The 21728-nt window shown below is 43.8% G+C and overlaps 2 protein-coding genes across 5 annotated transcripts; one reads left to right on the forward strand and one right to left on the reverse strand.

The window, feature by feature from the left end:
* Nucleotides 1-608: 608 nt before the first annotated feature.
* LOC124030521 (tribbles homolog 2-like) lies at nucleotides 609-12389 on the forward strand. The gene is made up of 4 exons (XM_046341831.1): nucleotides 609-1412; nucleotides 2623-2919; nucleotides 8726-9018; nucleotides 9735-12389. The coding sequence occupies exons 2-4, from the start codon at nucleotides 2623-2625 to the stop codon at nucleotides 10204-10206; spliced, it is 1062 nt and encodes a 353-aa protein (XP_046197787.1). The 5' UTR covers nucleotides 609-1412; the 3' UTR covers nucleotides 10207-12389.
* Nucleotides 12390-14625: 2236 nt separating this feature from the next.
* On the reverse strand, nucleotides 14626-18411 carry LOC124030531 (repressor of RNA polymerase III transcription MAF1 homolog). Of its 4 annotated transcripts, none has more exons than XR_006837983.1 (7): nucleotides 17511-18411; nucleotides 17174-17302; nucleotides 16668-16836; nucleotides 16137-16258; nucleotides 15727-15846; nucleotides 14762-14935; nucleotides 14626-14668 (listed from the first exon to the last, which is right to left on the reverse strand). XR_006837983.1 is itself a non-coding variant. In XM_046341841.1 (7 exons), the coding sequence occupies exons 1-7, from the start codon at nucleotides 17591-17593 to the stop codon at nucleotides 14644-14646; spliced, it is 738 nt and encodes a 245-aa protein (XP_046197797.1). In that variant the 5' UTR covers nucleotides 17594-18411; the 3' UTR covers nucleotides 14628-14643. The 4 variants fall into 4 exon arrangements, 2 of the variants coding, with proteins under 2 accessions (XP_046197797.1, XP_046197792.1); XM_046341841.1 differs by having other exon boundaries at nucleotides 14628-14668; nucleotides 14846-14935; XM_046341836.1 differs by having other exon boundaries at nucleotides 14628-14671; nucleotides 14846-14935.
* Nucleotides 18412-21728: the final 3317 nt, after the last annotated feature.

The following is a 21728-nucleotide window of genomic DNA, read 5'->3' on the forward strand; positions in this document are numbered from 1 at the left end:
TTATATCAATAGCTGAACAAAAGGCCTTGCCCACTTCATTTCCATCCTTTTGGAGCTTTGTCATCAATGTTAGGCAATCTTTTCCTGATACTTGCAATGTGTAGCTAACGATAATGCTCTTCTAATTTTCAAATTCATTTCTCTCCTTTTCCATGGTTGCAACATCAAACAGAAATTTTATAACCCATAATAACCCATCCCATGTGCATGCCATCCAGAGAGCATGCATTGTGAGAAATGGTGCAATACCATTACTGCTATTGAGTCATAGGAGGGGTGTGGCAAACCCTGTCCAACATATAGTTGGGTTTATAGTGACATGTTTTCTGTTATTAAATAACATTCCCAATGTCCTTTTGGACAAATTAAATGACATGTACCAACTCTGGCATGTGGACACGATTGTTTAGAAAACGTGTGGTCAGAGCAAATTTTGATTTTGTGAAATAATTACTATATAGCCAATGACATGCAATACACCTTGTTCTACGATTATTTTGTTCCATATGTAAACTGCCCGAGTGACGATTGCGAGGTTCACCCGCCGATGTCGTCAAACCAGGAGGTGGAGCTACGATGTTGCAATCATGCTCAGTTGAGCATTATCAACTTCACTGCTGTAACAGAAAGGATATTTGAAGCCACTGCGCTCTCTGGTCTATTCTCAATCAGACGGGCAGTCGGTGGGGGCACGTCTGATTAGAAATCTACTTTTTAGGGACTCAATTGACAGGGATTACTACGCAAGTGACCAAATAAGGGAACGTGTAGCCTATACACTTTGACCAATAATTATTTATTATACGAGGTTCCATACTTTGGATGAGTTTGCTCTTTTTTTTCCATTATTGTGCAAGAGCCTTTAAACAACTTTAAAGGTTTGTGTTTTCTCTGTTTTTAAAAAGTTTCTAAGGTTTTCTAATAACCTCCGTTTTAGAAAACCTGTCATCGCAAGGAAAAACGTTGGATACACAAGTCGCTGCCACACAGCGGGAATAAGGACAAAAGCATCTGTACCAACAACACAGGCGGTGTTGCCGCCACACTTCAAAGCGAAATAACCGGTTAAATGTGTCAATGACTTTCATACATATTCTGCTTTGGCTTTAAGTGAACAGACATCCTGAGCAAGAACCAACGAAATGTAATTTGAACTATTATGCATACATATCTCATTTGTAACTGTTTAAGTTAAAGAGTCCCTTGAACCACTACGCTATTTATTTTATAAAGGAAGAATAACTTTTGTCTGAAGCTCTCCAACCTCTGGTTTCCTCTACACCGCATGTGTTTTTGCTGAGTTTACTGCACATTTCGTGTTTCTTGACAAGCAAAGCACTACACACGAAGCTGGAGTTACCATACCATTGTTCTCTTTTGAAGAGCGGACCCCTTTGTCTTCCACGGCCAAGGTAACAGTTGTTCATATTTTTCGCCCAACCTCAAAGTAACCATGTTTTTATCATTAGGCTACAATTGAAGGGGTTGCTTGAAGTCCCGACTCGCATTGATAATTCATTGATTTTTAACGTGTAGGCAGGCCAATGTTGTGAAACAACAAGGTTAAACTTTAGAAAGTGATGGTGCAACTCTTCCTACAAGTCACGACCTACCACTCCTCGCAGCCGGAGTATGTCTATCGCAACATTGTATCCCCCTCGCGCACACTGTTTCTCGGAATTGCGCACTGTCTGACCCTTTTCACCCGGTTCAACAAATATTTATTTTGACTAATAACATGACCCCCCCATGTGACCTCTCGTGTTTTTAATGCCAATTTATCATAATCTTTTACCTGAACCTCTGGCGTTATTTGATGCTTTCAAAACTACTGAACTCGGAAAAAACTAGGTCAACTCAAGACCTCTGATCTTCAGAAAGTCGGTGCTCTATAAAGATGCCCCAGATTCCGACTTGGAATTCCGAGTTGGGTGAATATTCAAAAGATTTTCCCTGTCGCGAGGTCGTTATTTTAGAGTTCCCAGTTGTCTTGAACGCTTGGAAGTCGGATATTTCCGGTTTCCCAGTTGTTTTGAACGCGGCATTAGAGCAATCTAATGGAAACCTGACGTCACTTTCATGACGTTCGCCCATGATCTTATTTGGGTGGCTGTGAATGACTCACTGAGTCACAGCCACATTTCGAAAGAGACAGACTGTAATTTGAGTAATGCATAACCTATTACAGGCAACACTGCTCATCAGTCCAGACTCCATGGCGTCATCCAAGCTCTTTTTAACCTATTATTTGGCACTGTTTAATGGTAGATATGATTCACATGTCTGCTATTCAAGTTCCCCTTGTCACAGATGCATTGTGTGTGTGTGTGTGTGTGTGTGTGTGTGTGTGTGTGTGTGTGTGTGTGTGTGTGTGTGTGTGTGTGTGTGTGTGTGTGTGTGTGTGTGTGTGTGTGCGTGCGTGTGTGCGTGTGCGTGTGCGTGTGTGTGTGTGCACTAAAAATAGGATTTACAGACACCAAGTTCTTCTAGCTAGTTCTATCACTATGCATTTGAAATGTTGTCTTTGTGTAACATGCATTTTCAGTGTATCCAATCTGTGGTTTAGTCACATCCTAGGCATAGCTCAATGAAACATACTAAAACAACTTATGTGACTTTCAGATGAGTGTGAACATCTCCTCGCCCGCCCCGGCGCCTACTCGTCCCCTGCGGCTGAAGCGGCTGGAGCTTGACGACCCTCAGGATGACACGGAAGCCCTGAAATGCAAGCGTCCTCGGCTGAGCCTTTCACCCTCCTCCCCTGGCCTGGCCCCCTGCCTAAGGCCCCTGAGCCACAGCCCAGACTCCGACCAGCACTGTGTGTCCTGCATTGGGCCCTACGTCCTGCTAGAACCCACAGAGGGGACAGAGACCTACAGGGCCTTCCACAGGGTTACGGAGCAGGAGTACACCTGCAAGGTATGTATTATAGCCTGCTCCATCACAGTATGGCTCCCGAGTGGTGCAACAGTCTAAGGCACTGCATCTCAGTGCCATAGGTGTCACTATAGTCCCTGGTTTGAATCCAGACTGTATCACATCAGGCCATGATTGGGAGTCCCATAGGGCAGCGCATAATTGGCCCAGCATCGTCCGTGTTTGGCTGTGGTAGGCCGTCATTGTAAATAAGAATTTGTTAACTGACTTGCCTAGCTAAAGGTTAAATATAACAAGCATTGAGTGCAGTGGTGTACTGCAGTTTCCTGCAAGGTCTGTGCTAGGGCCCCCAACACCCAATATACACTGAGTGTAAAAAACATGAGGAACTCTTTCCATGACAGCCTGACCAGGTAAAATATATGATATCTTACTAATGTCACCTGTTAAATCGACTTCAATCAGTGTAGTTGAAGGGAAGGAGACGGGTTAAAGAAAGATTTTTAAACCTTGAGACAATAGAGATATGGAATGTGTATGTGTGCCATTCAGAGGGTGCCTTTGAACGGGGTATGGTAGTAGGTGCCAGACACAAAGGTTTGAGTGTGGCAAGAGCGGCAATGCTGCTGGGTTTTTCACGCTCAACAGTTTCCCATGTGTATAAAGAATGGCTCACCACCCAAATGACATCCAGCCAATTGACACAACTGTAGGCCAGCATCCCTGTGGAATGCTTTTGATCCCTTGTAGAGTCCATGCCCCAACAAATTGATGCTGTCTTGAGGGCAAAGGTGGCGCAACTATATATTAGGAAGGTGTTCCTAATGTTTTGTACTGTGTGTGTGTGTGTGTGTGTGTGTGTGTGTGTGTGTGTGTGTGTGTGTGTGTGTGTGTGTGTGTGTGTGTGTGTGTGTGTGTGTGTGTGTGTGTGTGTGTGTGTGTGTGTGTGTGTGTGTGTGTGTGTGTGTGCGTGCGTGTGCGTGCTCTGAACAAAAAAATTAAACACAATATATAAAGTGTTTCATAAGCTGCATTAATGATCCCAGAAATGTTCCATATGCACAAAAAGCTTCTTTCTCTAAAACGTTGTGCACAAATTTGTTTACATCTGTTAGTGAGCATTTCTCCTTTGCCAAGATAATCCATCCACCTGACAGGGGTGGTATATCAAGAAGCTGGTTAAACAGCATGATCATTACAGGCTCACCTTGTACTGGGGACTATAAAAGGCCACTCTAAAATGTGCAGTTTTGTCACACAACACAATTCCACAGATGTCTCAAGTTTTGAGGGATGCTGACTGCAGGAATATCCACCAGAGCTGTTGGCAGAGAATTTAATGTTAATTTCTCTACCATAAGCCGCCACCCATGTCTTTTGGGAGAATTTGGCAGTAGGTTCAACCGGCCTCACAACCGCAGACCATGTGTAACCACGCCAGCCCGGGACCTCCACATCCGGCTTCTTCACCTGCGGGATCGTCTGAGACCAGCCACCCGGACAGCTGATGAAACCGAGGAGTATTTCTGTCTGTAATAGAGCCCTTTTGTGGGGAAAAACTCATTCTGATTGGCTGGGCCTGGCTCCCTAGTTGGTGGGCCTGGCTCCCAAGTGGGTTAGCCTATGCCCTCCCAGGCCCACCCATGGTTGCGCCCCTGCCCAGTCACGTGAAAACCATAGATGAGGACCTAATTAATTAATTTCCTTATATGAACTGTAACTCAGTAAAATAATTGAAATAGTTGTATTTATATATATTTGTTCAGTGTATACACTGTCGACATGCCTTCAAATTAAAGGATTCGGCTATTTCAGCCACACCCGTTGCTGACAAGTGTATAAAATCAATCACACAGCCATGTGATCTCCATAGACAAACATTGGCAGTAGAATGGCCCCTACTGAAGAGCTCAGTGACTTTCAACGTGGTACCGTCATAGCATGCCACCTTTCCAACAAGTCAGTACGGCAAATTTCTACTCTGCTAGAGCTGCCCGGTCAACTGTAAGTGCTGTTATTGTGAAGTGGACATGTCTAGGAGCAAATCTAGGAGCAAATCTCAGCCGCAAAGTGGAAGACCACACAAGCTCACAGAACGGGAGTGCTGAAGCATGTAGCATGTAAACATTTTTTTTTTTATAAATCATGTCTGTCATTGGTTGTATCACTCAATACCGATTTTCCAAACTGCCTCTGGAAGCTACATCAACACAATAACTGTTTGTCAGGAGCGTCATAAAATAGGTTCCCATGGCCAAGCAGCGGCACACAACCCTAAGATCACCATGTGCAATGCCAAGCGTCGGCTGTAGTGGTGTAAAGGTCACCGCTATTGGACTCTGGAGCAGTGGAAATGCATTCTCTGGAGTGATGAATCATGCTTCACCATCTGGCAGTCTGACGGAGAAATCTGGATTTGGTGGATACCAGGAGAACACTACCTGCCAGTAAAGTTTGGAGGAGGCGTAATAATCGTCTGGGGCTGTTTTTCAGGCCCCTTAGCTCCAGTGAAGGGAAATCTTAACAGCACAGCATACAATGACCTTCTAAATTCTGTGCTTCCAACTTTGTGGCAACAGTTTGGGGAAGGCCCTTTCCTGTTTCAGCATGACAAACCCCCGTGCACAAAGCAAGGTCCATACAGAAATGGTTGGTGGAAGAACTTAACCGGCCTGCACAGAGCCCTGACCTCAACCCTATTGAATCCCTGGGATGAATTGGAATGCTGACTGCGAGCCAGGCCTAATCACCAGCATCACTGCCCAACCTCACTAATGCTCTTGTGGCTGAATGGAAGCAAGTCCATGCAGCAATGTTCCAACATCTAGTGGAAAGAATGGATGCTGTTATAGCAGCAAAAGGGGTACCAACTCCACATTTATGGCCATGATTTTGGAATGGGAGATGGTAGAACCTTCCAGAAGGACAACCATCACTGCAGCACTCCACCAATCAGGCCTTTTATGGTAGCCACTCCTCAGTAAAAGGGACATGACAGCTCTCTTGGAGTTTGCCAAGAGGCACGATTCTCTGGCCTGATAAAACCAAGATTGAACTCTGGCCTGAATGCCAAGTGTCACATCTGGAGGGAAACAGGCAACATCCCTACAGTGAAACATGGTGGTGGCAGCATCATGCTGTGGGGATGTTTTTCAGCGGCAGGGACTGGGAGACTAGTCAGGATCGAGGCAAAGATGAACATCGCAAAGTACAGAGAGATCCTTGATGAAAACCTGCTCCAGGACCTCAGACTGGGGCGAGGGTTCATCTTCAAACAGTACAATGACCCTAAGCAAACAGCCAAGACAAGGCAGGAGTGGCTTCGGGACAAGACTCTGAATGTCCTTGAGTGGACCAGCCAGAGCCTGGACTTGAACCCTATCAAAGATCTCTGGAGAGACTTGAAAATAACTGTGCAGAAACTCTCCCCATCCAACCTGACAGCTTGAGAGGATCTGCAGAGAAGAATGGGAGAAACTCCCCATATACAGGTGTGTCAAGCTTATAGCGCCATACCCAAGAAGACTCGAGGCTGCAATCACTGCCAAAGGTGCTTCAACAAAGTACCCAGTAAAGGGTCTGAATGCTGTTCATCGACTACAGCTCAGCATTTAACACCACAGGACCCTCCAAGCTCGTCATCAAGCTCGAGACCCTGGGTCTCGACCTCGCCCTGTGCAACTGGGTACTGGACTTCCTGACGGGCCGCCCCCAGGTGGTGAGGGTAGGTAACAACATCTCCACCCCGCTAATCATCAACACTGGGGCCCCACAAGGGTGCGTTCTGAGCCCTCTCCTGTACTTCCTGTTCACCCACGACTGCATGGCCATGCATGCCTCCAACTCAATCATCAAGTTTGCGGACGACACTAGAGTGGAAGGCTTGATGTGAGGGCCCTCGGAGTGTGGTGTCAGGAAAATAACCTCACACTCAACGTCGACAAAACAAAGGAGATGATTTTGGACTTCAGGAAACAGCAGAGGGAGCACCCCCCTATCCACATCGACGGGACAGTAGTGGAGAGGGTAGTAAGTTTTAAGTTCCTCGGTGTACACATCACGGACAAACTGAATTGGTCCACCCACACAGACAGCGTCGTGAAGAAGGCGCAGCAGCTCCTCTTCAACCTCAGGAGGCTGAAGAAATTTGGCTTGTCACCAAAAGCACTCACAAACTTCTACAGATGCACAATCGAGAGCATCCTGTCGGGCTGTATCACCGGCTGCTATGGCAATTGTTCCGCCCACAACCGTAAGGCTCTCCAGAGGGTAGTGAGGTCTGCACAACGCATCACCGGGGGCAAACTACCTGCCCTCCAGGACACCTACACCACCCGATGTCACAGGAAGGCCATAAAGATCATCAAGGACAACAACCACCCGAGCCACTGCCTGTTCATCCCGCTATCATCCAGAAGGCGAGGTCAGTACAGGTGTATCAAAGCAGGGACCAAGAGACTGAAAAACAGCTTCTATCTCAAGGCCATCAGACTGTTAAACAGCCACCACTAACATTGAGTGGCTGCTGCTAACACGCTGACTCAACTCCAGCCACTTTAATCATGGAAATTGATGGAAATTGATGTAAAAATATATCACTAGCCACTTTAAACCATGCTACTTAACATAATGTTTACATACCCTACATTACTCATCTCATATGTATATGTATATACTGCACTCTATATCATCTACTGCATCTTTATGTAATACATATATCACTAGCCACTTTAAACTATACCACTTTGTTTACATAACCTACATTACTCATCTCATATGTATATACTGTACTCGATACCATCTACTGCATCTTGCCTATGCCGTTCTGTACCATCACTCATTCATATATCTTTATGTACATATTCTTTATCCCTTTACACTTGTGTGTATAAGGTAGTCGTTTTGGAATTGTTAGGTTAGATTACTCGTTGGTTATTACTGCATTGTCGGAACTAGAAGCACAAGCATTTCGCTACACTCGCATTAACAGCTGCCAACCATGTGTATGTGACAAATAAAATTTGATTTGATTTGAATACTTATGTAAATGTGAAATCAGTTTTATATTTTAAATACATTTGCAAAATGTCTAAACCTGTTTTGCTTTGTCATTATGGAGTATTGTGTGTAAATTGATGAGGGGGGAAAAACAATATTATCCATTTTAGAATAAGGCAATAACGTAACAAAATGTGGAAAAAGTCAAGGGGTCTGAATACTTATCGAATGCACCATATATCTATGTTTTTTTTGGGAGGGGGGGTGTCACAGCCAACTTCATGCAATTCTACACATTTTGCTATGGACATACAGAAACATGTGCAATTGTATAGCTAATCTAATAATATTCTACACATTTTGCTATGAGGCTGAGGGGAAAATGGAGCAGTTTTACAGTTAATTTCCTGTAATAATATGTATTCTTTTTCCCATGGCTTATGTGTTTGGAGGGGGGGGGGGGTGGCGGACCTTCCTTGTGGGGGTGTGTGGTTCCAGTAATGGCGTGGCGTGCGCAATGAGCATGCTGTGTTGGCTTAGTCAAGTCATTTAATTGTCACTACTGGCTTATAGCAGGGTTTCCCAAACTTGGTCCTGGGGTCTCCCTGGGTGCACATTTTTGGCTTTTGCCGAAAACCAAAACGTAGGGCCCCAGGGCAAAGTTTGGGAAACCTTGGCTTACAGTGAGGTTGACCTATGCACATATCCTTTTGGTGTGACTTTGTTTGACAACGAGTTCACTCGAGTGGGTACATTTCCTTCAGGAGAAGACATTCATATAGTTTGTAATTTGACCATGACCTTATGAACTATGACCTCTAACCTAACTCTACCCCATCTCCACTACCAGGTGTTCTCTATGAGGCGGTACCAGGAGTTCACCGCCCCCTACGCCCGACTGCTGCCCCACGACAACATTTGCCGCATCGCCGAGGTGATAACAGGCGAGCACAGCGTCTTTGTCTTCTTTCAGCGCAACTACGGCGACATGCACTCGTTCGTGCGCACATGCAAGCGGCTCCAGGAGGAGGAGGCAGTGCTTCTCTTCCGCCAGATGGCGGTGGCGGTGGCACACTGTCACGAGCATGGGGTGGTCCTGCGCGACCTCAAGCTGCGCAAGTTTGTCTTCGTAGACCAGCAGAGGTTAGTAGTTTATGCGCTTCTTTTAAAGTGGCAATCAGCAGTTGAAACGATAACAAAACTCCTCCTCACCCGTTTCAGTAAAAAGCTGAGTGATTAATACATGTAACGACTGACCGTATATTGTATAAATATTCTAGTTTTAACCATATTTTGAGGCTTTACAGTGTTTGTTTATATTGACTTTGTTTACTATCATTGGAGTAAAACAGGCTATTATTTTGGGTTCTGATGGGATGTTATATTCTTCAGGAACCAATGAATCTGGTTGCCCCTTAACTTAATTAACTTTACATTTTAGCTGAGCAACATGGTCATTGGATGTTCTTTTTGCAGGTTGGATTGACTTACAGTAGTGACTGAGACGTGGCCCAAATTCGTCATCTAAATGTTTACTTGAGACACATCAGCCAGGCATATGTGGACTAAGTTCAGTTGCATTATGTCACTGCTAAAGAAGGCAATTTAGTTAAGAAACTGTCAAAATGGCACTAAAGTTCCTCATGATGCCTTTATCACACCATCATAACAGCTATGTCATATGACTAGGGCTATATTTCTCCCACCCCGTAAACACAGGTGTCATTCCAGACAGAGTTATGTAAGGTGTATTATGCATATGACCCAGTGCACCATCGATGAATAACACAAAGCAGAAAACATGTCGCACCATGGGGGTATGATGATGACTCTCTCTCTCTGGTTTTCCTTCCTTTCAGGACCAAACTTGTTCTTCAGAACCTGGAAGACTCCTGTCTGCTCCACGGGGACGACGACTCTCTTACGGACAAGCACGGCTGCCCGGCCTACGTGGGCCCAGAGATCCTCAACTCGCACCACTCGTACTCAGGGAAGGCTGCTGATGTCTGGAGCCTGGGCGTGGTGCTGTACACCATGCTGGTGGGTCGCTACCCGTTCCAGGATGTGGAACCTGCCGCTCTCTTTAGTAAGATCCGCCGGGGGACCTTCACAGTGCCAGAGTCGCTCTCGGTGCGGGCTAAGTCGCTGGTGTGCTGTATGCTGCGTAAAGCTCCCTCAGAGAGACTGGAGGCCTCAGAATTGCTGCTCCACCCGTGGCTGAACTGTTCCAATAACACAACACCTCCCAACATGCACCTCAACCCCAGGAACTGCACTGACCAAGTGGTCCCCAACTACACAGAAGATACTAAGGACACAGGCTGTTTCTAGAATAAAAATAAAAATGTCTGTCCCAGTGATGCAAGTAGAGCAGTATCATCTCCATAGAGGGACTACTGGTAATGCAGGGTTTTTTCCTACCTGCCTGACACTTAAGAAACATAACATAGTCATATGGAATTACATATTCCCAAAGTAAACCTCTTATGCTAATGCCTAACTGCAGTTTGGTATCAAAGCAGTCAAAGCTTTGTTAATCTGTTGTTAGACATTAGCATGTATAGATGTTGAAGTTGTGAACGTGTTATGCAGGGCCCTTAAACCCAAATTGTTACCAAATGTATTATATAGTTTGGTGTCATGAAGCATGTATTTGTTTAGGTAGTGACATTGCGGTTAGGCAAAGCAGTAACGACTAACTACTGGATCTCCCGGCCACGTGTAACAGACGCCTCCTTTGAGTTAGATGTATATCTGCTTGTCAAGGGTCCAATGCAGTTATTTCCACACTGCAGTGTAACCTCAAGAAAAGCGCTTTTCAAAAGCTACCCAACTATTGTGCTTTAACCAATGGACATTGTTTTGTTGACTCAATGGGAATAACAGATGAAAACAGTCCTCGGGATCCCTTGCCCCATATAGAAGCAGACTGTCTAGCAGTATTCCCTTTTTGCTGGAAGCAGTAATTTGACCCATTTCTGATTGTGAGCAACTCTGTTGGGAACACTAAATTGAAGCTGTATACTGAACAAAAATGTAAACACAACAATTTCAAAGATTTTACTGAGTTACAGTTCATAGAAGGAAATCAGTCAACTGAAATAATTTAATTTGTCCCAAATCTATGGATTTCACATGACTGGGCAGGGGCGCAGGAGGAGCCCACTGCGGAGCCAGGCCCAGCCAATCAAAATTAGGTTTTCTCCACAAAAGAGCTTAATTACAGACACCGGATGTGGCGGCCCTGGGCTGGCATGGTTACATGAGGTCTGCGGTTCTGAGGCCGGTTAGACATACTGCCAAATGTTCTAAAATTACTTTGGAGGTGGCTTATGGTAGAGAAATGAACATTTTATCTCTGGCAACAGCTCTGTTGGACATTCCTGCAGTCAGCATGCCAATTGTACATCTGTGGCGTTGTGTGACAAAACTACATTTTATTGTCCTCAGCAGCAGGTGCACCTGTGTTATCATCATGCTGTTTAATCAGCTTCTTGATATGACACACAGGAGAAATGCTCACCAACAGGAATGTAAACAAATTTGTGCACAAGATTTGAGAAAAGCATTTTGTCTTATGGAAAATGTCTGGGATCTTTTATTTCAGCTCATGAACTGTAACCTTTATTTAACTAGGCAAGTCAATTAAGGACAAATTGTTATTTACAATGACAGCCGACCACGGCCAAACCAGGACGATGCTGGGCCAATTGTGCACATGAAACATGTGATCTTCTTTACATGTTGCGTTTATATTTTTGTTCAGTATATATCTGACAGGACTGATACCTGATGCCTCTGAACTTGACAAAATCCTAGAATACTTGAAGCACATTTTGTGCCTTTGTTTGTGTGTACTGTTGTTTACATATTTGAGTGACAAATCTGGATCGTTTCAACCATTAAAGTGCCTTGTTTTCATAACCACAGTTTGTTGTAGACCCTCTCCCCTCTCTTATATCCCTATCAGAAGTTCACCAAGCTTTTCTTTACCAAAGAATTAAGCTACCCTCATTTATTACGTATGGTGTGATGATCCAGGTTTATAGTGAGCTGTGATTCAGTGATAGTTCAGCGTGGTGTCCTAGATCCCAAGACAAGTGTAGTCATGACCTCAAGTGTGAATTAATGTCTATAGTATATAGTGCAGTGGGTTAGATCCTGAAGGATACAGTGCTGTAGTGTACTTTAAACACCCATATAATGGTGAGACTGTTTAGTATCTGTTGAACTGAACAAGGGCATCACATACATTACACAGTAATATGTGGTGTTAGTCGTGATGCCTGCATGCAGTTCACTAACCCTAAATAGATCTCAGATCCTACTTCACTATGCCATAGATCGTGAGACTTTAAATACTTTTTTATATATATTTATATATGATGCAAAAGAAAGTACACTACATTTGTTTTTCTTAGGTTGGAGGATGTACTTATGTAAAAGTATTGTCATTTTCCAGTAAAAATAAATCCTTCAAACGGTTTGCCAATAAATATTTTTTTGAAATAAGACCAAACTTTGTCGTTGGAGATTGTAACTCACTTGTTCATTACCCATCTCTATTTCTGTTTTCAGGGTTATATAAATATTATTTAAAACTACAAACCCACAGAGCTTGATTCAGCTTTGATTAATACTAGGATGTACAGGCGACCTGATTATTATCAAGAGTAGCATACAAGGACAGAGGTTATGACCAATTCATATTAAAGATGTGATTATTGCTACTATTCACAATTTATAGTACTGATCTAGCTAGTCCCAAACCGTGTACTGGTTGGATTACACCAATTTTGAAAGGAAAACTAATCTCACCCAAGTTTGTGTAATTATTTTGACATCTACATTATTTAATCAGTGTAATAAAAACAGGGAAGCGAGGCAGTTTTAGTCAAGACCTTTATTATACATGGTGACAAATCAAATGGATACAAGTTTAGTGAAATAAAACCACAAGTATGAGGTCTTGTAAGCTGCCAGTCAATAGCACAAGACTAAAATAAATGTGCCAATGATGCAACAATATTATCTCGCTTCTTAGAATGTAATTGGACCATATCATCCGGAAGTCGGAGGCAATAAGCTTGCATGTCCTTGCCATGACAACCACCTCATTTTCACACAAATCAGTGTTGAAAGTCTAAAACAGCTGCTCTGTCGACAAAGATAATCAACAAGAAAATGTGTACTGTAGACATGTCTGCCTGCAAAGTGTTTGTCAATATGCTGATAACTTTGGATGTTGTTGACATTTGAAATCAAATTCAGGAATAGGTTTGTGCTTTCAATGTCACTAGAGGCAGATAGATATACATCACATAGAAGGGACTAGATGAAACTTTACAATACCTACTGTATCATTCTACCATTTTGTACCTAATGTACGAAGGATATGAGTCTTTCACATTTTACTTATACAGAACCAGGCAAGAGCAAGACGTATGCCACATACACAACACTGTCCAGCTGGTAGTCAATAAGACAACCAAAATACTGATACAGGAGCTGTGACCATTGAAATTCGACTAACCAACCACTCACTACTGAGCCTAAATAGGCATCCTTGCTCTTCAGTCCACCCATTAGTCACAAATGCATTATTGTATATTCAGTACATGCTTCATTTGATCAGGAAAGTTGGACCATAGGCATCACTGATCTCTACAGTGAGGTTTTGCAGTGGAAATTATAAATCAGACTTTAGATTTGTCTTGAGACTGTCTAAAATTACATTTAAAAATGCCACACACAGGGGGCACTGCTCTAACTAAACACACAAAAAAAATGCTTCAACTAAAGCAATACATAAAAAAGGCTTTAAGTTATCTTAAAATACAAGATATGTACATTCAAACAGTATACTCTACAAGCAGAGTTTGTACTACATATGAGAAGTCACATGTCACATAAGTCCTTAAAACACACGATGGAATTCAGAATCTAGTCTTGATTCTCGAGTGCTTTTGGAACAGATACAGCAGAATCGTATTTGCTGGCTTGACCCATAAAACTATAGACTGCACTTGTCGCTAAATAAAAACAAATAAACAATTGCAGGCTTGAGTAGCATTGGTATGAAAGGTAGAACATCACCAAGAGGCAGACTAATTCAAGCTGTTATATGACTTTTCCATCAGCTGAGATTGAAGTGACAGTATTGGTTGGCCAACTGCAAACTTCAGTTTTATGGATGTAGCTACAGTGGAGGAAACCTAAATTGAGTCTGCCCCCTGGTGTTCAAACATGTGCTCAAGCATGCAGTCAGAGAATGGTCCGATACATAAACCTTGAGTGGCAATTTGGTATGAGAACAGCTCACACTTTGGAATGGTAAAGCTTGAAAAACATAATAAAATCTAAAACTTTGCTTAATTAATGCATTATCAAAACCAGCAAAGAGAATGTGAAATATGTTGCAAATTAATGAGTGCCAGGACATGCTCCGATACCAGGTCAAACACACCAAACAAAGCTTTTGCTTCTGATAATCAAGGTAAGGAGAACGTAGCGATGGAAAATTAAAATGATAAACACAAATAAATGGGAATAATCCTCATCTGAACATGAGTAACAGATCTCCAAGCTCATAGTCTGATTTCCGCAGTAAAATAGAGCGAGGTTCACCACACATAGTCAGAAGAAAAAAAACTGAAGTATAATCCCAACACGAAATATGATGAGTTTAAGATGAGTTGTTAAAGAAATGGTGATGTGGGTACAGACAGACATCCAGTATACTGTCTGGTCCTGTATGAGACTGATACTTCACTGGGCACACAGGGCACCATACCTGCTGATCAAGAAAATACATGGTTTAGATTAAAGGACTAGACAGACCCAAATGATGCATCCATGAACAGTACTAATTCAACATACAACATACCTTTGTAACTTAAAAGAAAAACAGTTTCATGCTTGATCATATTTTAGGGTTTTCTATGAAGAATCCAGGCTGTGTCCTCCTCACCTCTCTTCATCCATGTTCTCATAACAATCTTCATCCAGCTCCAGGTCCAGTTCGTTGTCAATGCCAGAGTCCCGTGGGGCCATGAATAAACTAACACACGAGGACAAAAGCAAATGTTGCTCACTATAGACCACGTCAATGTATAAGCAGTTATTTCAGGGATGGCATAGAAGTATTTTGGACATTGGCCAGTAAACATTCAGACGGCACTGGTCTGGCTCATTTTCTACTGGCCCAGAATGAAAAGTACAAGTACGGGGCTAGCTTAATATCTATCCCTTCCCTGGTTCTTTGAATATTTTGAATGACTGCCTAGGACACTTATACATGTATCAATTTAGCTTTGAGCAAAGTATTTATTGCTCCCGAGTGAAGCAGTGGTCTAAGGCACTGCATCTCAGTGCTAGAGGCATCACTACTGACCCTGGTTTGATTCCAGGCTGTATCACAACTGGCCGTGAATGGGAGTCTCAGAGCGGAGCACAATTGGCCCAGCATCATTCGGGTTAGAGTTTGGCCGGGGTAGGCCATCATTGTAAATAGGAATTTGTTCTTAACTGACTTGCCTAGTTAAATAAAGGTACAATTAAATGTAAAAAATATATTGTCAGTATGCAGTTATATTGTCTATGACCAACCATGTACAGATTATAAACCGATGATTTCCACTCAGATAAAAGAATACCATACCCAGATAACCGACACGTCAAATGGACATTAGAAGTTAAAAAGGTATAGTTCAACTCAAAAACGTAATGTTTTATTTTGTTCCTATGTAAACTGTTAATACAATCCCAAATAATTGTGTAGTCAGCAGTCAACTTTTCAAGGTGGAGCACTTTCAAAACGGTGGTGATGTGTTTTTCAGTCTTCAGTCTTACCTGACCGAGCGGCACGTGAAGAAGACGATCCTCTTCAGCCTCGTGTTGTAGAAGAAGTAGTTGAAGGACCACATGTTGCCCTCCTCTCCGTACGGGTCAGAGTCCAGGTCTGGGTTGTAGCTGCAACGTCCAAAACAATACGGCCTTTACATTCTGGTTTACAAATGGCATGTATGCCTCCCCTCAAGGGAAAACAAAATAACACAGAAAATGGATTATTGCTCTGTGAAAACAGTACCACTCCCCAAGACACTTGTCATATACCTGAAAGGATTGGATGGGTGTAAGCAATATGGTAGTGGCTCCACCTATAGCACTCTGATGCTTGTGCCAGAGTTTCTAGTAATAGTTCTGCCAACTCCGGACCAAAAATACCCTCTCTATCGTTAAGAAAAAGTGGCGTTGCTCACCTGTAGATGTCACACTCGGACAGGCAGATCTCAGCGTCGATGGCCTCCCACAGCTGGGGCTGAAGCAGACTATAATCCTCCCCAGCCGCCGCCGACAGACTACTGTTCACCGCGTTGAACACCTGAGGTCACACACTATGTTAATAATGGCATACAAAATGCATAACTTCCGTGTATATCCCGACAGGTAAGAATTCAGCCAAGACTGTCCATGACTAGACATATAGTTTCAAGCACTGTGTGCTATACTTTACATTTTTGAGTTAATATGTTAGTCCCCTTCTGTAGCCTTTTGTCCTCCAGGTAATGGATTACAGTCTCATACCATATAAGACCAGACAGGCTTTGGGTTGTGTACAAGCTGCCTCAGCATATCAAGCCCAATCAACTCATGCTGCTGTGTAGTGAAAGCCACGATGCAAAACCAGCAGAATATGCTGGTTCAGGTGTAAGCAATTCATAACAGCAAAGCGAGACATGTACAGGTACAGGTACTGTTGTGTAGGTATGAGATTTTAAATAGATCCTCACCCAGTTAACGCTGGGCTCTCTGCTAAAGTCGTGGCTCTTGGTGCGGCTGAAGTCATAGTCGGGGCGGAAGGATTCGTTGAGGGTGGCGATCAGGTAAAAGAGGGTCTTCCTGCTGCACTTGTCAGAGAGAGGCCCTTCCCCCTCGTCTCCACTCTGACTCTGGCTCAACCTGCAACCACAGCACAAAACCACAGACACACACTTGTTAGTGTTATGAACATGCTCAGTCCAAACTCATTCATACTTGTAGTGCATTCTTGTCATTTGAACTGTGCTTGACAGGAACTTCAGGATTCTTCATGTGACCAGGCCATGGGCATTACATAATACAGATAGAAATCTAATGACTAGAACATATTCAATTCACTTTCACTATGTTATATATCTACTTTAGTGTGATCTCTACATTCATTATTTACATTTACAAAACACTGACCATTTTTCTCCATTACTGAATAGACCTCTGAGTTCCTATGGTGATGGTGTAGTGTGGACTGAAGTCTTACTTGTTGGGGCTTATTCCTAAGGACTGTGGAGGGGACAGGGCTTCCAGGACATGAGGCAGTCCCTCCTGACAGAACTGCTTGAACATCTGCTTGTCCTCGCCTGCCATCTTGCAAGAGTAGCTCTCGATCCTGAGAAAAGACAGAGCATGGTTCATCACATCATGCATACACTTAAACTATGTGGTTGCTGAAAATCTATTTCCTGTGTAGCAGTTTAGTTACGTTAGATCTTCATAGCGAGCCATTGAAGTGTTGGCCAATTCTGTGCAAATGTTGTTCATTTGTAGGTCTACATAGCAAATGGGCTATTGGCACCATCTACCTGTTGATAACTTACCTTCCTATTATCTGACAGTCCCCCGTTTCAATGGTGAGTCTGGTGTTTATGGCTTCAAAACTAGAATTCTCCAGGAGTTTCATCTTGACAGTTTATTTATTTTTATCACGAAAATATTAAGTGTTTAAAATAAATATACTCATTCCCTATCTAGCCCCTAGGCTTAGAGACGACCGTAAAAGGCTATAATCTGCCACCACCAGGAGGTCATGTAGACAATTCTGATAAACAAAATGACACTTGTCTTTTTCGCAATCCTCTGTTTTACACGTTAGTTAGATATGCAACAATGGTTGTACGAATTTAACTAACCTAACAATTAACTATGCACTGGCCCACATCAAATAAACTCGGTCAAATGTGTCGTTCAAAAACAGCGAACACACAAACTTTTCAGGCCTTATTGTATCCAGCTGGAAACATTTCGTGCAATAACAATGATTGCCTTGAATTTAAATACCTCCGATCACAGAGCTAACTGGTCGTGGAGATCCTCAGCTCCCGCACACAAAACAGTCTGTTGTATCTAGCGCTCACTCAATGCAATACCAAAGTAATCAATTTCAATCACAAACTTTAAATTCAATATTGCATGATTCATTTACGGATGATGTAAAGATCTTTGTCGAGGGCTTATGGCACTTATATGTCTGATAAAAATGTCTTCCTTTTTACTGTGAAATTTCCAATATCTGCCATTAAATAAACTGAAATTAGATAGACAGTTCTTCATCCCAGCTTTTGTATCAGAATTTGAAGAGAAATCCCAGGCTTCTCGAAGCCTTTCGCCTTCGCTATGCACCTGAATTTGTCTGTAAAAACGGCAACCCAGTTTTGATGTTTTGATCCTTCCTCAATGTAACTGCACTTCCTTCTTCTCTCCAAGGCCAGTTCCTCTTTTACCGGATTTTTCCTCGAGAGGGCGCCATGGGGGCCAGATAAACATGCAATGACGTAGCTAGTAATTATAACACCCCCTTGCTCATCGTCCAGCTACAGACTTTCACTTGCGTTAGTTAGTTCAAACACATACACAAATATATTTAAATTATTAAACTATGTATCGGTCTATATTGATGTCATTAAACGGCAGTATGTCATCACTATATATGTACAGTACTGATCTGTCATAAATTGGAATGTGCAAATGGCTCCTTTAAAACGTATTTCCTGAATATAGTTACGTTTCGTTTCGCTTTTCATTTAGACTTCTGATCAGTGGCGTGTATTCATTGATGCAAAGGGAAAGCCAATACTAAAATAAAATAATGTATATTTCGTCTGTCTGTGTTTCATAATTTGCCTTCATTTCGCAAGAGGCTGAATGTGTCTCACACGAGAAAGCTTCCGGGAGCAAAACAGCGCCCCTCTGTCTCTCTACGTGTAAGCCATCTATCTGATGCTGTCTGGTCCAAACGAGTATGACATTGCTGCCGCCCGAGCATTGAAGCCCACGGAAGACAGGAAGCATCCGGTCTCCCTTGACAAAAAAAGTATACAAAAATGAGCCAATCAGCGTTGAGATAAACGGAGCGAGCACAAATGTGAATGGTCCTGGCGTTGCAAAAAAAAGATGTAAAAAAAGAACAGGGCTCCGGGCAGCCGAGCGGAAATGGAGGAAAACTCGCCTCCCTGCGGACCTGGCATCCTTTCACTCCCTCCTCTCTACATTTTCCTCCTCTGTCTCTGCTGCTAAAGCCACTTTCTACCACGCTAAATTCCAAGCATCTGCCTCTAACCCTAGGAAGCTCTTTGCCACCTTCTCCTCCCTCCTGAATCCTCCCCCCCTCCTCCCTCTCTGCAGATGACTTCGTCAACCATTTTGAAAAGAAGGTCGACGACATCCGATCCTCGTTTGCTAAGTCAAACGACACCGCTGGTTCTGCTCACACTGCCCTACCCTGTGCTCTGACCTCTTTCTCCCCTCTCTCTCCAGATGAAATCTCGCGTCTTGTGACGGCCGGCCGCCCAACAACCTGCCCGCTTGACCCTATCCCCTCCTCTCTTCTCCAGACCATTTCCGGAGACCTTCTCCCTTACCTCACCTCGCTCATCAACTCATCCCTGACCGTTGGCTACGTCCCTTCCGTCTTCAAGAGAGCGAGAGTTGCACCCCTTCTGAAAAAACCTACACTCGATCCCTCCGATGTCAACAATTACAGACCAGTATCCCTTCTTTCTTTTCTCTCCAAAACTCTTGAACGTGCCGTCCTTGGCCAGCTCTCCCGCTATCTCTCTCTGAATGACCTTCTTGATCCAAATCAGTCAGGTTTCAAGACTAGTCATTCAACTGAGACTGCTCTCCTCTGTATCACGGAGGCGCTCCGCACTGCTAAAGCTAACTCTCTCTCCTCTGCTCTCATCCTTCTAGATCTATCGGCTGCCTTCGATACTGTGAACCATCAGATCCTCCTCTCCACCCTCTCCGAGTTGGGCATCTCCGGCGCGGCCCACGCTTGGATTGCGTCCTACCTGACAGGTCGCTCCTACCAGGTGGCGTGGCGAGAATCTGTCTCCTCACCACGCGCTCTCACCACTGGTGTCCCCCAGGGCTCTGTTCTTGGCCCTCTCCTATTCTCGCTATACACCAAGTCACTTGGCTCTGTCATAACCTCACATGGTCTCTCTTATCATTGCTATGCAGACGACACACAATTAATCTTCTCCTTTCCCCCTTCTGATGACCAGGTGGCGAATCGCATCTCTGCATGTCTGGCAGACATATCAGTGTGGATGACGGATCACCACCTCAAGCTGAACCTCGGCAAGACGGAGCTGCTCTTCCTCCCGGGAAGGACTGCCCGTTCCATGATCTCGCCATCACGGTCGACAACTCCATTGTGTCCTCCTCCCAGAGCGCCAAGAACCTTGGCGTGATCCTGGACAACACCCTGTCGTTCTCAACTAACATCAAGGCGGTGGCCCGTTCCTGTAGGTTCATGCTCTACAACATCCGCAGAGTACGACCCTGCCTCACACAGGAAGCGGCGCAGGTCCTAATCCAGGCACTTGTCATCTCCCGTCTGGATTACTGCAACTCGCTGTTGGCTGGGCTCCCTGCCTGTGCCATTAAACCCCTTCAACTCATCCAGAACGCCGCAGCCCGTCTGGTGTTCAACCTTCCCAAGTTCTCTCACGTCACCCCGCTCCTCCGTTCTCTCCACTGGCTTCCAGTTGAAGCTCGCATCCGCTACAAGACCATGGTGCTTGCCTACGGAGCTGTGAGGGGAACGGCACCTCAGTACCTCCAGGCTCTGATCAGGCCCTACACCCAAACAAGGGCACTGCGTTCATCCACCTCTGGCCTGCTCGCCTCCCTACCACTGAGGAAGTACAGCTCCCGCTCAGCCCAGTCAAAACTGTTCGCTGCCCTGGCCCCCCCAATGGTGGAACAAACTCCCTCACGACGCCAGGACAGCGGAGTCAATCACCACCTTCCGGAGACACCTGAAACCCCACCTCTTTAAGGAATACCTAGGATAGGTTAAGTAATCCCTCTCACCCCACCCCCCCCTAAGTTTTAGATGCACTATTGTTAAGTGACTGTCCCACTGGATGTCATAAGGTGAATGCACCAATTTGTAAGTCGCTCTGGATAAGAGCGTCTGCTAAATGACTTAAATGTAAATGTAAATGGAAGCCAGCTTGGATTTGGCCTCACTCCTATCATACCTCATTTAAGGTGAAATAAATAAATAAATAATTGAAAAAAATCGAATTTTTGCATCTCGTTGTGTTGTTGTCCTCCGGTGGCTGGCTAGCCATCTAGCTACAATTGTCCCTTTCCTAAATTAACTATAGATGGAGATAGTGATTTGGACTTCTGGTTTTACGTAATTCCCCATACTGGCCAATGACTATAATGCGATTCTGATCCAATCATTAATTAATAATAATAATAATAATATATTATTATTATATTATTATTATTAATTCATACATTGTTGTGCCCCTGGCCTGAGAGGATGGAAGTGCAATATGTAGCTAGATGTAGAAGGCTAATGTTAACTAGCTAAAGTTGCCCATTCATGTTAGGTTAGAGAGCAAGCATTTTAGCCAGGTAGCCTAGGACAACAAAACATATAAGTATTTTACAGTATGACAGAGTGATAGACCGTTTCATCAACATCAAAGAGATGAGGATGGCATTGGTGTTTCTCTACAAGTAGGGTGAGTCAACATGTTTTCTGCTTGCACAAATGCGCACACGCACACAGA

The sequence above is a fragment of the Oncorhynchus gorbuscha genome, linkage group LG03, assembly GCF_021184085.1.
Source record: "Oncorhynchus gorbuscha isolate QuinsamMale2020 ecotype Even-year linkage group LG03, OgorEven_v1.0, whole genome shotgun sequence".
NCBI classification, from domain to species: domain Eukaryota; kingdom Metazoa; phylum Chordata; class Actinopteri; order Salmoniformes; family Salmonidae; genus Oncorhynchus; species Oncorhynchus gorbuscha.